Genomic DNA, 16,028 nt, shown 5'->3' with positions numbered 1-16,028 from the left:
GTTAGGGGTCTAGGAGTTGACCTCTGTCCCCCTGCCAATACAGACTGCGTACGGTCGGTGAGGAAGGAGGAGAACCACCGCATAACGGTGCCTCCGACTCCCAACTCACCGAGACGCCGCAGCATGATACCGTGGTCTACGGTATCAAAAGCCGCTGAGAGGTCCAAAAGAACAAGGACAGAGGAGTACCCTCTGTCCCAGGCCCTCCAGAGATCATTGACCAACGCGACCAATGCCGTTTCCGTGCTGTGCCCCAGCCTGAAACCCGACTGGTATGGGTCTAGATAGACAGTTTCATCCAGGTGTCGAGGGAATTGCTGTGCAACCACACTCTCGACAACCTTCGCCATAAAGCGAAGGTTGGAGACCGGGCGATTATTATTATTATTATTATTATTATTATTATTATTATTATTATTATTATTATTATTATTATTATTATTATTATTATTATTATTATTATTATTATTATTATTATTATCTTTTTTAGCCACTGTAACTTCTTTTGTAAAACATGATAAAAAAAGCTGTTTGTTTAATGGGTGATCCTACCCTTTGACTTTATCCACGCAGCATGTTTTACAGGATTCACCCAATTTCTGAATTTGCACAGAACCCTAAATTGGCCCAAAATCTTTGGCGGAGTGTGTGTGTGTCTGTTTGCATAACCCTAATGTCAAGGTTGACTTGCTAAGATGCTTGCTGACCTCTGTCGCTACTCAACTTGCCATAGAAACGGGTGAGGGGGAGCCTGGGAAAAGAAACAGGGGTTTCAAGAAGCCATCCATGGACCGTGAGACCCAAGGCCATCAAAAGCAGGTGTCTGATGTAGAAGTGGACCGTTCCCATAACAAACAGAAAGCCTGTCATTGGGCAACGTGAACACATGGTGGGTGGGAGGTTTGAAAAGCCATTGTTAACTAACCAGAATTTCACGTGGGAACACTAGAGTTGATTTTGCTTCTCCAGGGCCAGTATTATCTATCCAATAAAGATGATCTCTTAGGGCACCTCAAGACCGTAGAGTTTCTTCAATTCTGAATTCGCCAGCCGGACGGTTGACACCTAAGCCCCAAAAGACCTAGCCATGGCATACGGTATGGCAGCATAGGTTATCTTATCTGTCACGACTAAGTGGATAGTGTGAAAACAGCTCGCAAGGGGTGCGTATTCGTTAAAAGCTTGATTTCGACTCACAAGACATCAAAGCAAGATTTTACTTACTCAAACTGGTCTTTGTGATCTGCACAAAATGTGGCAGTTCTCTGAATTCCTCCTTGGGCATGACCTCAATATTAAAGTGGCTCAGGAGACCTATTGCAAAGCCATTAGAAGAATACAGGCAGTTAGGAACGACTTATCATCTGTACACTATAGGAGCAGAGTGGCTCAAGTGATTGGGAGGCTAGGCAGGAGGTTAGCTGACCCGCGTTTGAGACCCGGTTGCTGCTGTGGGGCAGGGTTGAGCTCTCGTCCTTTGCTCCAGCTCTTGCTGGGGACATAAAAGGAACCCCCCAACTGGGCATCCCCAGGGCAGTGATGATGTCACCAGCTAATCCTTTCAACCCGGAAGCGCCTCGGTGCTTCTGACATGAGTGCAAAAACTGTACTCAATTCATTTTGGAGAGTGTCTTTTTTTTAGTGGAAAACTCTTAAAAAAAAAAAATCTTTCCCATAATGTAATCACTTGAGACAGCTATTCATTGATTCAAATCTTTCTGCATCAGGAGCATTTTTACAACCCTGAAGACGCACCATGGGTGATCTGCTTCACTGCCTCTCCCACCCTAAAAAAACCCCTTGATTTCCTCTCTTCCTTATGGGCTTGATCTTGGAAAAAGAAAGCATTCAGCACCTCTCTTAAAAGTCCAGGTGTAGATCTCTACTTCTGAAGTTTCATTTTTTTCCAAGGCTACTCTTTGGAGGGTTTTTCTGGAAGTGTTGACAATGGCTTCATAAACTGGAAATGTCTCCTCACGGCAGAAATAGTCTTCGTCGTCAGGGAGCTGAATTTCTATTTCTTCTTCTGTAAGAGAAAACAAACGCTACTTTATATTTTAGGGATCTAGTCTACGTCCCCTCTATTGTTGCATTCTACTCCAAAGGGAATCCCATTGTATTCAATGGGCTGTATTCTCAGGGATCACCTACCGGTTTACAGTTCCTTTGTTATCTGAATTACTGCAATGGGCAGAAGAAATAATCTTGAGGAACAGGAGGAAGAGACACAACCAAAGCAACAGACTGATAAAAGAAATCTGACTCTAGGACAGAAATATAATTTGAGAAAATAGCTCAGACATGAACTGTCAAAAGTCCGACGAGCAAACCTAATGAAAGGATCCCGCAAGGCAATTACTGTACATTCCAAAAGGTAAAACTTGGTTGGATACACCATCTCGGAATGGAAGAAGCAAAACCAGCTCTGATCTTCCCAAGCAAAAACTTGCTTAGTTAAACAATAGATTCCCTTGCCCCCATCCACCGGGTGTTCACATTGTCCAATAGTAGTACTTCATTTTGTTATGGGAACAGAATAAGCAGGAGGAAATGCAATCAGACTTAATAGAATATCAGAGTTGGAAGGGACCTTGGAGGTCTTCTAGTCCAACCCTGTTCAAGCAGAAGACCCTATACCATTCCAGACAAGTGGCTGTCCAGTCTCTTTTTAAAAGCCTCTGGTGATGGAGCACCCACAGCTTTTGAAGGCAGCCGTTGCACAGGTCTAATTGTTCTCATTGTTAGGACATTTCTTGCAAGATTCTCTTATTATAACTTTGTAATAAAAGTAATATTAGCTTGCATGCCTTTGTTTCCAAGTTAGTTTCATCTTGGAAGGCTGACAATTACAAGTCATTGTATTATTCCTGCATTTTTCCAGATTCGGATTCCAATCAGTGCAATGTACCAAAATTCTCTTTAAAATGCAGCCTATACTCTTGGAAGAAGCACAACATGATAGTCTACCAACCCTATATCTGAGCCATTTTCCTGGCTTGGAGAACAAAAATGTCCGCAGCTCTTACACTATTCGCTACCTTAAAGTGCAGGTGTTGGTCCCGTTACATAAATACTGAAATTACACTCAATTCCCAATCTGTTTAGCTTGTGGAGGGCAGAAGGTTCTTGATTGTCTTAGCTTTACAAACATTGAGTCAGCTCCAAAGGTATTGCTTCTGTCAATCTTTTTCATATTTTATGTTAGTTTCCTTGTTTTAATTTGCAAATCTGCAATAATACTTATAAAGAAACAAGCAACTCTAGAACACCTCCAGGCATACATTATTTTCTTGAGAATCAACTTTCAAATAAGCGGACAGCACGTTAGCCTAATTTCAATGCCTTTTTGCAAGAGATCACTACAGACCAGGAGCTTCCAACCTTGGGCAATTTTAAGACCTGTGGACTTCATGGCTGGCTGGGGGATTCTGGGAGTTGAAGTCCACATGTCTTAAAGTTACCAAGGGTGGGCATCCCTGCTTTAGACCTCCAATAAGGGGCAGGGAAATCTCAGCAAGAGAGAGAAAATCATATGCAGGGGTATCTCCAGCCACTTGCTTACACCCCAAAACTGTTTCTGTCCTATCCACCGTGTGTCCTCTACGACTCAATGCAACATTGTCAACCTACCTGGACAAACTTTGCAGCATTTCCCTTCAATTTTCTTCGGCTCTTCGCAGGGATACTGATGGGGACACTTGATGGTTTTACATTCTGGCTTAGTGCCGTTGCAAGTACATAAGACGCACTCCACAGTGCCATAGATCCGGAGAAAGGGATGCCAAGTTTCTCCCTGCGAGTAGGTTTTTCCATTTGAAACGCACACTAGAATAAAGAATGGATGGGGGAATGGATGTAAATCTTAGATATAAGAAACAGAGATTTGGTGGCCACAATATGTCATTCTATGGCCATTTCTCTCACTAGCAACAGAATAACAGAGTTGGAAGGGACCTTGGAGGTCTTCTAGTCCAAGCAGGAGACCCTATGCCATTCTGAAAAAACGGCTCTCCGATCTCTTCTTGAAAACCTTCAGTGATGGAGCGCCCACAACTTCTGAAGGCAAGCCATTCCATTGATTTAATTGTTCTCACTGTTAGGAAGTTTCTCCTTAGTTCTAGGTTGCTTCTCTCCTTGATTAGTTACCGCCCATTATTTCTTGTCTTGCCTTCTGATGTTTTGGAAAATAGGCTGCCCCCCCCTCTCCTTTGTGGCTTGCAACATCTTAGTGACTTAGAACAGGGCTTTTCAACCTTTTCACCCACTGTACCACTTTTAGGATATGGCAACATCCGAGTACCACCAGTCGCCTAGCAAGGTGTCAAAAACTTGATGACCAAAAAAAAAAAAAAAAGGAAAAAAGTGATGAAGTACAGGTAGTCCTCGACTTACAACAGTTCACTTAGTGACTGTTTGAAATTACAATGGCACTGAAAAAAGTGCCCCCCAAGCCACAGCCGAGCAAGACACCTGCCTGCCCGCCCGGCGGCACTCTTCCTCCTGTCCGAGGTTTTCATTGTTGTGAGCATTTCTATTGAGGATTGGCAGTGGGGGTGGGGTGGGGGGCTGTTTGGTTTTTATTCCCCCCATCTGCTGGGTGGTTGCAGCAGGTTTTGGTCACTTCACATGACCCTGGGACACTGTGACCGTCATAAATATGAATCAGTTGCCAAGCATCTGAATGTAAATCACAAGACCCTGGAGATGCTGCAACATTCCAACTGATCGGCACTTCTTCTGGGCTCAGCAGAAGTGCCAGGATCAGTGCCGAGCTTCAGCTGGAGCCTGGCGCTGATCCTGGCGCTTCCACTGAGCCCTGACAGTCCCGAAGAAGCACTGATCCCGGCGCTTCCGCTGAGCCCTGACAGCCCTGCAGCTCCAGCCATCTCTCGCTCAGGCTTGTGCGGTGCTGCCACCGGTTCAGCTCATTCCCCTCCCCCGCTACCACTTTTCTAGGATGGTCGCGTATCACCTGCCAGGTGCCAATGTACCACAGGTGGTACCCGTACCACTGCTTGAAAAGCCTTGACTTAGAATATCTTCCTAGCCTCAGCCATATATAATTATGGTGCTCTAAAGCCTGCCCACGTTACGTCTATGGAGAATCTCAATCCAGGTCATGGTTGTCCCAAAAGTGCTTTTTCCAAAAGGCAACTGGGCTTGCTTCTGAACGGAAGAAGCGTCTTGTCTGAAAAGTGAAATGTTTTCAAAGAAAAAAAAATGTCCAGATGCTTTTTTTTTTGGAAAAAAGCATCTTTGGGACTGCCCGCCTTACAATTATGAGTGCACATCAATGGTTGGATGACTCTAGAGGATGTTCTGCATTGCGAGTAAGATACCCAGATGTTGTAAACTCAGTCTGTGACGTATCACGTATCATGGAACAGGTCGAAATGCAGAATAAGCTAGGGGTGCCATTGTATGGCAAGAAACCAAAACACGGTGACACCTGAATCCAGAAAATTTTTTGATTCTGGGGAAAATGTGTGTCAAAATCTAGAGGTGGGATGTTCACGGGTACAAAGAATATCCAATGGGAAAACTCAAAGAGACCAGATAATTAAACAAAAGCCTCACAATAATTTGGTTCCCCTTTGGGAGGAGGGGAGAAGTTGCCTGGCTAGACTTCTCCAATCCTATGGCCTTTGGGGACCATTTGACAGACTGCCAAGCAATCAGAAGAACATTGCTAAAAGGGACATCTCTGTACCTTGTCCAACTTTCTGTTGGTTGTTAAGGATGATGCGTACAGTGGTGCCGGATCGTTGTGAAGTAATTGGCAGAGATTTGTAGTTAGCTCTACCCGGATGATATTGTAGGAGGTCGTTGGCGAGCCTAGGACTACTGGTTGAGGACTTGGGCTGGGAGGGAGGAGAATGCCTCTGGAGAAAAGAGAAAGGAGAGATAATGTGTGAAAACAAAAGTAGAATAACAGAATAACAGAGTTGGAAGGGACCTTGGAGGTCCTAGTCCACGGGTCAGCAACCCGCGGCTCCGGAGCCGCATGTGGCTCTTTAAGCCTTCCCCTGCAGCTCCCAGCCTCCTCTGCCATTTGCACAGAGAGAGAGAGAGACAGAGAGAGGCACTTGCACTTCTCTCTCTCTCTCTCTCTCCCTCTCCCTCTCTCTCCCTCTCCCCCCTCTCTCCCCCTCGCCCCGCTCTCTCTCTCACTGAGTGGGGGAAGAGGTCTGGCAGGGCAGGAGCCAGCCCAATAAGAATGTGTGTCAGCTTGTTGGAGAACAGCGTGAAGCCAGCTTGTCAGGTGAGCAGAAGATTGGAGAGAGGGAGAGAGGGGGGGAGAGAGAGAGAGAGGGAGAGAAAGAGAGAGAGAGAGAGAGAGAGAGAGAGAGAGAGAGAGAATTCATGCACAGCACCCTCTATTTCTTTTTAATTAAACTCTTCAATCAAGCCCCCCTTCTGGCGCGTGCGCGTGTGAGTTTTGCAGCTCCCAGTGTTTTCTTTTCTGTGGGAAATGGGTCCAAGTGACTCTTTGAGTGTTTATGGTTGCCAACCCCTGTCCTAGTCCAACCCCTTGCTCAGGCAGGAAACCCCTATACCAGGGGTAGGCAACCTTGGCTCTTTTATGACTTGTGGACTTCAACTCCCATGCTGGCTCAGGAATTCTGGGAGTTGAAGTCCACGAGTCATAAAAGAGCCAAGGTTGCCTATCCCTGCCCTAGACCATTTCAGACCAATGGTTGACCAATCTCTTCTTAAAAACTTCCAGTTTTTGGAGCATTTAGAAAGGGGGTTTATAACTGGGAATATGAAGCTGGGCATATAATTTCTCATTTAGTCCTGTCCAGGAGCTCCAGACAGTGTGACATTCCCTGGGATTTTTCATATTCAAGAAACTGCAGAACATCCACTAATTAATCTCTCTAAGAACCTTCCATCTTTCCAAACAGCTGGACTGAATGGCGGCTTCCGGTTACATTTTGTTTTTTTCTGACATAAGCCACAGAATCTAGTGGCCAAGTTACATTATCGAATCTATCTCCATCCCCAAAACAGATTTATTTATTTTTTTGAAGTAGACAGAAGAAGCCAATTATAAAACTAGGAAAAATCCTGTCTTACAACCTGAGGTGACAGTACTGTGGAACACTATAAAAAGGGCTGATAACTCCAAGCCTTAATAATTATGCAATTAAAAGGTTTGCATTTAGTTATTTGAATTGAACCAAAATTCCTAACAATTAGTTATGCCGGACTGAAAGTCCGACAGCTCAGTTTCCTAACACAGACATCAGAAACAAGGCAAAAGGAGTTTTTTTGTGAAAAAAAAATATCTTGGATTAAATTCTAGCTTATTTGCATTACAGTTACTCATAGGCTATGTTGGTTACATAGCTGGGGACCAGGTTATCTGAGGGACCATCTCTTTTCGGTCACATCCACCTGACCCACTAGAGCGGGGAGGCAAGGAATGTTGTGGGTCCCATCCCCTTAGGAGATACATCTGATGGGACCCAGAAGAAGGGCCTTTTCCGTGGTGGCTCCCTCTCTCTGGAACACCAACCCTCAAGAAATTAGAGTAGCCCCCACTCTGACACTCTTCAGGGAAGGCCCTGAAGACCTGGTTCTGCTAGCGGGCCTGGGGAACCCAGAGCAGGATGGGGCCCATTAAATGGCTGGTATGAATGTGTGTTGTTGGGGTGGGAAGGTTATTATTTTGTTATTTTTTATTATTTTTATTTCTTTTATATTTTTATTTCCTGTAAGCCACTTTGAGTCGCCGTGAGCAAGTAGGTGGCAATACACATTTTCAAAATAGATAGGTAGGTAGGTAGATATATTTAGATAGATGGATGGATGGATGGATGGGTGGGTGGGTGGGTAGGTAGATAAGCTAGATAGGCAGATAGGCAGGTAGATAGGTAGGTAGATAGGTAGGTAGGTAGGTAGGTAGGTAGGTAGATAGATGGATGGATGGATGGATGGATGGATGGATGGATGGATGGATGGATGGACGAGTGGGTGAGTAGGTAGGTAGATAGCTAGACAGGTACGTAGGTAGGTAGGTACATAGGTAGATGGATGGATGGATGGACGGATAGGGGCGGGCGGGCAGGTAGGTAGGTAGGTAGGTAGGTAGGTGGATGGATGGATGGATGGATGTTAGGAGAAGCTAAGTGCTAAATAGGTTAGTGGAATGAGGAAAGACAGAAAATTTGCAAAATAGAATCAAGAGCAGTGGGAATAATTCTAGTGAAGTCAGAAACATGCAAAAAATAATATTTAATTCATCATGTGGATCTCTCGGTTGCTAAAGATATCTGAATAACATTTTTTTTCCTGTAACAGAATCCTGCCAGGTTCTCATGTTGAAAAAAACACACACACCCAGATCTCAGTTATAATAATTTTGCCTGGGATGTGCCTCCCCCTCAATGGAGATGCTGCTGAGACAAGTTGACTTACAACTTCGCGGTTGGCTGGCTGATAAAGGAAGTCATCATCCAGGTCTCTCAGTGACTCTTCATCTGCACAAGAGACAACAGTGTCAAAAAAAAAAAAAAATCCTGGGCGCCATTTGTGATTGCGCGCTTCCCAAAGGAAGAATGTGGAGGAATAAAAACACAACTGGCTAGCCCAATGAAGTCTATCTGGCAAGGAATAAATCTGTTTATTCCCAGAAGGCATTTGGCTATGGCTTCACCCAAAATGTCCATAACGTTCTGATGGAATCTAAGAAGTCCAAGCAAATTTGCCTTTCAATAATATTGAAAGTTCAACAGACTTCTCACTCACAAGTCTTAAAGTTGCCAAGTTTGAAGACCCCTGATTTAGGCTTATATAGTGCCCTATAGTGCTTCACAGTCCTTTACAGCAGTCTCTAAGTGGTTTAGAGCATCAGCATATTGCCCCTAACAATCTGGGCCCCCATTTTATCGACCTCAGAAGGATGGAAGGCTGAGCTAACTTTGAGCTGGTCAGGATCAAACTGGCTATGGGTAGAATTTCCCTGCAATACTGCACTTGAACCACTGTGCCACCAGGCCTCCTAATAATGATAATGGGATCATGAAGTTGGTGCTGGTGATACTACTTACCTTTGCAAACTTGACAGCAAGAGTCAGACACGGAGACTGGAGAAGCGCAAGTTAATGTGGGACAGGTCTTCAAGGCACAATATACTTCACCTTCCTGCAGTAAAGAATCAAACCAAAATCAAACTGGGTTGTGACACAACAAAGCAATGCAAGGTCCATTCTTTCTTTCTTTCTTTCTTTTTGGGAAGGATTTGGAAGTGTTTTAAACTGCAGTGAAGATTAACAGGATCAACAACCTCTGCAAAAGATCTGAGGTTCCCCAGAAGAGAATCTTCTTGACTTCTTTTATCAGGAGACACAAAAAACGAATCCTTTGAAATCTCCCCAGCCGCAGGGCAAAAAACAGCAAAGTGAAACTACTCAAGTATCCTATTTGTATAGCTTTCAAACTGTATTTGGGGAAGTTTGATGCTCCTGGGAAGTTAATCCAAGGTTCCAGGGTGGCAGAATAGATTCCTTGAATTGGGGTGGGATGGAGGGACATTGTCTTCTAGAACGACAAAAGAGAAGTCCCTTGTTCCAAAATCAGAGCTAGAAATATGCACAAATATTTATTCTTCTCTTGGGTCTTGATGGCCAAAATGTAAACTTGTTGAAGCTCAGAGAGCACCAAGGACCCCACAGTTCAACCCTGAGCTGCAAATATTCTCTTACATCAAAGCCATTTGTGCCTGGTGGAAGCCGGGCCTTCACTTACAGAACAACTGCACTGCTCACACTGATCGGGCTGTTTGTCTTTGAAGATTCCTTCTATGACAAACATCTCCTCATGTTGGTAAATGATCCCGCTGTAATTGCAGGGCTTGCCAATGGTTCTGAAGCTGATGGCAGCAACGGGTTCCTCTGGAAGAAGAGAACAGCCGATGGGAAGAAAGCATTGACGCAACCAAACTCAACCAAGAGGCTCAAACAGGACAGATTAAAAAGTGTAAATATGCCGGATGTGTCCCAGGATAATGTTGTAGATCCAGTGTGATTGGTCACTGGGATGAGAGGTTGAGCCTTCTGAGCTTTTGGACTCATGGTGAAGCCCATCCTCAGGGAATAGAATAGAATAGAATAGAATAGAATAGAGAATTGAATGCAGAATAGAATAGAATAGAATAGAATAGAATAGAATAGAATAGAATAGAATAGAATATAGACTAGAATAGAATATAGACTAGAATAGAAAATAGACTAGACTAGAATATAATATAGACTAGACTAGAATAGAATAGAATATAGACTAGACTAGACTAGAATAGAATAGAAATATAGAATAGAATAGAATAGAATAGAATAGAATAGAATAGAATAGAATAGAATGGAATGGAATGGAATGGAATGGAATGGAATGGAATAGAATAGAATAGAGAATAGAACACAGAATAGAATATAACATAGAATAGAATAGAATAGAAATAAAATAGAATAGAAATAGAATAGAATATAGAATAGAATAGAATAGAATAGAATAGAATATAGACTAGAATAGAATATAGACTAGAATATAGACTAGAATAGAAAATAGACTAGAATAGAATAGAATATAGACTAGACTAGACTAGACTAGACTAGAATATAGAATAGAATAGAATAGAATAGAATAGAATAGAATAGGAGCTGGAAGGGAGCTTGGAGGTCTTCTAATCCAGCCCCCTGCTCAAGCAGGAATGTGTGATTTGGGTTATTCTAAGCACAATATTTATGTGGTCCCTGGTTGTATGTGGCTTTTTTTTTGGTTGATTGGGGTGTTGATGGTGGGCTATTAAGTCATTGGCTGTTGTTTCCTTGTGCCGACAAGTCTTCGGCTTCTAAGTACCTGATAAGCTGGAATAGCCCAAAGCACACCTTCTGTAGAGAGATGTTTCGGCTGCCGCACAAGTCCAAAAGCTCAGAAGACTAAGCCTCTGGTCCCAGTGACTGACCCAGATTGGATCCTGCAGATAAAAAGGGTCTTCAACCTTCACGGCAAATGGCTGAACTAGTGGTCTTGCTAGGCATTTTTATTCGCACAGCCAGGTGGATGTGTAGGCTGGCGTTTCCCAACCTTGGCAACCCTAAGACTTGTGGACTTCAACTCCCAGAATTCCCCATCCATCCATCTCAATTCTGGGAGTTGAAGTCCAAAGGCTTTAAAGTTTCCAAGGCTGGACACCCCTTTTTTAGACCATGATTTAAATGCTTTAGGGACATTCCTCCCTTAGCTTCACCCAATATTTCTTTTCCTTGCTCCTATACGGTTCCCCCCCAGTATTCTTTTTTTTAATATTTAATTTTTACTAAACATTTTCCATAGCAATAAACATAAAATACATAAAGCAAGAAGAAAAATACGAAGCAAATAGATTGTAGAATGAGATGCAAATAAAAGAAAGAAAAAATTATATAAAGAAGCCGTTTCTGCTCTGTTAGAATTACAGTTTTATCCTCATTCGTCCCTGGTTAAATTACCTAATTCTCTTCTTTCCATATTCAACCCTTTTCAATCAGCAAACCCATAAATCACCAGTTTATTTTTTCCATTTTCAGCACCCAAGTTATTTGGGCACGCAGAGACTTAGTTGAGTTTGCAAAGATTTTGTCTTCCTACCAGACTGATGGGTGGCTGAAGCCTTTTTATGTTCGCATTGTCGCACAGCATAAAAAAGAGATGCTTTTGAATTATTTTACTACTGAAGAACGTAGACTGATTTTTTCCCCTTGCTTCTCTTTTCATTTGTGAAGCTGGGCACCTAACCAAAGCAGCACGAGGTTTCAGATCATGGGCAAATGAATTCAACAGCCCCATCTCAAGACCTTTGCAGCTAATTTATGTTGGCACGCTGCTACCTCAGGGCTTTGAATAGCTTTGGATGAATGTGGAGGAAAGGAACTGCTAGGATCTCTACACTGTGCTACATGCATGAAATCCAACACATTAGGGTCTTATATTCGTGTGTAACTCCCTAAAGCCAGAAAGCACATTTTGATATTGAAATACCCTCAGAGTGTTTTAACAACAGACTATTGTCAGAAAGGGGAGGGCAGGGAGAGAGACAGAGGGAAGCACTACATATATTAATTGGGGTTGAAGGATAAACACTTGATCTTCGGTTGGTGTGAAAAGAGAAAAATGGGGGTCATAACTGTAGCAAGTGCTTACATAATCATGACATTCCCCACAACCTCTGAAACCCCATGTCAAGGGCTAAATTCTACATCAATGTGTCGATGAAGATTCTCAACCATACAGGTACAGTTGTCTGAAGGTTGTCTGAATTTTGTTGTTAGTTTGAGAGATGTTTCATTGCCCATCCAGGCAGCTTCCTCAGTCAGAACAAGGCAGTTAGGCAGAGTCACTAGAATGTACCAACTCCTGCCACACCAAGGTTTTCTCCCCAAAGTGCGTTGCAAAATGTCGATGAAGACTTTCAACCATCCAGTTAGAATTGTCTGAAGTTGTCTGAAGGCTGAATTTGCAACTGGACTAAGCTGCCTCGATGGGCGGTGAAAGGTCTCTCAGACTAACAACAAAATTAAAATATAGAACATATAGAACAGGGGTCCCCAACCCCCCGTCTGTAGACCAGTACCGGGCCGCGGCATGCCAGCAACTGGTCCACACAAACAAGCAAAGCCCCATCTGTGAGATGCAGGCAGCACACAAAACCACGCACTCTCCGGTCCACGGAAAAACCTCTCTCCACGGAACCGGTCCCTGGTGCCCAAAAGGTTGGGGACCTCTGACATAGAACATAGAATAATGGAGTCAAAAGGGACCTTGGAGATCTTGTAGTCCAACCGCCTGCTTGAGCAGGAGACCCTATACCATTTCAGACAAATAGTCCTCCAGTCTCTTTTCGAAAGCCTCCAGTAATGGAGCACCCACAACTTCTGAAGGCAAGCCGTTCCATTGCTTGATTGATGATTGATCATTACTAACTGATCATCCAATTGGTTGATTAGTCCAGTTGCAATGATTCAACTTTCAGGCAACCTTTCTACATCAATGAATTCTGAATCCTCTTCACAAGTAGACTACGGGTTACTAATTTCCAAATACACATTCAGCTGCCTCCATCAAATCCTCCTTGCCTGCTGTTCTGTTGCATTACATAATACCTGCTCTCCGGGCAATGTTGATCCAATTATTCCACACTAATGTTGTACAAGTGAGACTCTTTCCCAAGTGGGAATAAACAAGAGGATGAAAAAGTAGCAAAAGCTTCAAGCCACGGGATGTTTAGCATGTAGGAAGATTTTTCTTGCCCCTTTCAAAACTCCTGGCTTCTTCTCTGTTATAACATGATCTCTTGAAATATAATAAATATCCCTGTACAGACCCATGTGTACTGTCACAAAGGCCCACTGGCTCTCTATTTTTCTGCCTGGCCTCGACTTGTTATAAAGCAATGTTGGGTTGCAGCAAATGTGGTTGACAATTCCGTTGATTGCCTTTTGCAGAGAAAAAAGACCATTGTTCGTTTATCTGGGGGGGGGGGAATGGACTTTCAATACACAGGTGGTCCTTGACTTACAACAGTTCCTTTAGTGACCGTCTGAATTTACAAAAGCACTGAAAAAATGGACTTATAACTGTTTTTTCGTACTTTCAGCCATACTTGCAAGCAAGGCAGCATCCCCACGGCCACAAAATCAAAATCCAGATGCTTGGCAACTGACTCACATTTATGTGTCCCTTTTGCAACCTTCTGGCAAGCAAAATCAGTGGAGAAGCCAGCTTCCCTTAACAAGCGTGTCATCACCAATTTAACAACCGCACTGATCGACTTAACAACGGTGGCAAGAAAAATCCTAAAGTGGGTCAGAATTGATTTAACATCTGTCTTGCTTGGCAGCAGAAATTTTAGGCTCAATTGTGGCCGTAAGTCAAAGACTACCTGTATTTGAAACAGCCAGCCAGATATTAAGAAGCACACAAAAAAAGGAACATCACATACTAAAAAAGGAAGAGAAGGCAAAAATGATTTGCCCTAGATCAGGGCTCTTCAAACTTGGCCCTTTTATGACTTCTGGACTTCAACTCCCAGAATTCCTCAGCCAGGCACTCGTGCCTGGCTGAGGAATTCTGGGAGTTGAAGTCCACAAGTCATAAAAGGGCCAGGTTTGAAGAGCCCTGTCCTAGATGAAGGGGACACCACCAAAATTAATGCTCTGTAATGAAGAAAAGGTAGAAACCCATAGAAATTCTATGGGGAACAAGAGGCCGTATTCTCAGGCACTCTGTCCATCGCAAATGGACTGTATAATAGAGTTTTGTTGCACGACAGCCTCCTTTTGTTATTTTTGGACATGGCAGTGATCAGTTGGTTCCCTTCCGGCATTTTGGGCAGCTAATATTCCAGCTTTGCTGCACGAGAGGCGCGGGTTACCTGGACACTTTGGGCAGCATTCTGAGGACTCATATATCGGGCTGGGACACCGCAAGGTTTCACACTTGACTTTCATACACAGCACGTTCCTCCTCTGAAGAAATCAAAGTAGAGAAAAAGACTTTGCGTAAATACATTTTAGCGTGCCAAGTGGCTATTTCCTTATGCCTCAGGGCAGTGATGGCGAACCTTTTAGAGACCGAGTGCCCCAACCCCCCCATCCCCGCTCCGCTGTGCCCGCTGGACCACCCACCACCTCCATGGCCTGCCACAGATCACCCAGGCAGCCCAGCAGCTCCATGGTGGCCACGCCTTCCACCCACGCCCTGCAGCATCATCTGCACGTGATGGGGTGCAAGGGTGGAGTCTTGTCCCCACTTCCCGGCTACCATGTCATTGGTTGCACAGCATTGCGTGGGCCATGCCCGGGGGCGGCTCTCCTCCGGAGGGCTGCTGGTGAGGAGGGGGCCGTGGGAGGAGGCGGGGCTGGGGCGATGGTGCATGTGCCCACAGAGAGGGCTCTGAGTGCTGCCTCTGGCACGTGTGCCATAGGTTCGCCACCACTGCCCGAGGGCAAAGGATTGACTGATCCACCTCCAATGCCCAAATGGCCCATCTAGCTTTCTGTTGGTGGTCCCTGCTTCTGAAGACCCTTCCTCAATGGACACTGACTTTGATCGGCTTTGAGAGGCTCGGTCTTTAATACTAAAATTGCTTCCTCTCCGATCTCTGCACTTAAGTACAGGTAGACCTACGACGTATCACCTGAATGGAGTGGGTTTTGCCCCATTTTATGACCGTTCTTGCCATAGTTGCAAAGTGAATCACTGCAGAGTCTTCTTTCTGCATCTGCAATATACTCTGGGAACTATTAGGGAGGGGCTGTCTTCATCCCCTTTCTCTCACACATGATCTCTGGGCTAAGTTATCTCTTACTCCTCTGGAATGGACCTCTTCCCTCCTGGAAATCCATCTCCTCACTACATTCCATCATAACATTTGTGGACTTCAGCTCCCAGAATCCCTTAGTCACTACGTGTGGACTTCAACTCCCAGAATCCCTCGGACTTTATGTGTGGACTTCAACTCCCAGAATCCCTTAGTCACCACGTGTGGACTTCAACTCCCAGAATCCCTCAGACTTTATGTGTGGACTTCAGCTCCCAGAATTCCACAGTCAGCCTGTGTCAGGCTCAAAAGCAGGAAACCATCTTTCCAAGCTGAGGTCTTTATTGTTTTCACACCTATAGACCAAACTCTTGCCAGACAGAGGACTCTACTTTCTGCATGTACAATATACTCTGGGAACTATTGAGGAGGAGCTGCCTTCACCGTCTTTCTGTCACACATGGTCCCTGGGCTGAGTTGCCTCTTACTCCTCTGGAATTGACCCTTTCCCTCCTGGGAATCCCCCTCCTCACTAGATCCCATCACATTACCTCTGTGCAGAAACAGTCGAGACAGGGAATAATTCCATGGGGCTCAAGGTACGGTTTCCATTTTGTTCCTACTCGATACTTCCTATCTTGAAACATGCAATAGGTTTCTGAATCTGCAAAAGAGAGAGGGAGAGGGAGAGAGACAGAGAGAGAGACAGAGAGACAGAGACAGAGAG

The 16,028-nt window shown here is 44.3% G+C and overlaps 1 protein-coding gene across 1 annotated transcript in view; it reads right to left on the bottom strand.

Moving 5' to 3' along the window:
* Positions 1-16,028, bottom strand: part of CHRDL1 (chordin like 1) — a 24,875-nt gene that overhangs the window by 4,352 nt on the left and 4,495 nt on the right. The window contains exons 2-10 of the mRNA XM_029285574.1: positions 15,853-15,965; positions 14,414-14,507; positions 9,754-9,899; positions 9,057-9,150; positions 8,425-8,486; positions 5,711-5,882; positions 3,631-3,825; positions 1,856-2,023; positions 1,225-1,314 (exon numbers count right to left, since the gene is read on the bottom strand). Coding sequence (XP_029141407.1) covers positions 1,225-1,314; positions 1,856-2,023; positions 3,631-3,825; positions 5,711-5,882; positions 8,425-8,486; positions 9,057-9,150; positions 9,754-9,899; positions 14,414-14,507; positions 15,853-15,965 — 1,134 coding nt within the window. The remainder of the gene's footprint in view (positions 1-1,224; positions 1,315-1,855; positions 2,024-3,630; positions 3,826-5,710; positions 5,883-8,424; positions 8,487-9,056; positions 9,151-9,753; positions 9,900-14,413; positions 14,508-15,852; positions 15,966-16,028) is intronic.

Source organism: Protobothrops mucrosquamatus, unplaced genomic scaffold, assembly GCF_001527695.2.
Source record: "Protobothrops mucrosquamatus isolate PMUCROS unplaced genomic scaffold, P.Mucros_1.0 scaffold1870, whole genome shotgun sequence".
Lineage (NCBI taxonomy): Eukaryota > Metazoa > Chordata > Lepidosauria > Squamata > Viperidae > Protobothrops > Protobothrops mucrosquamatus.
This window is presented reverse-complemented; position numbering and strand designations above follow the sequence as displayed.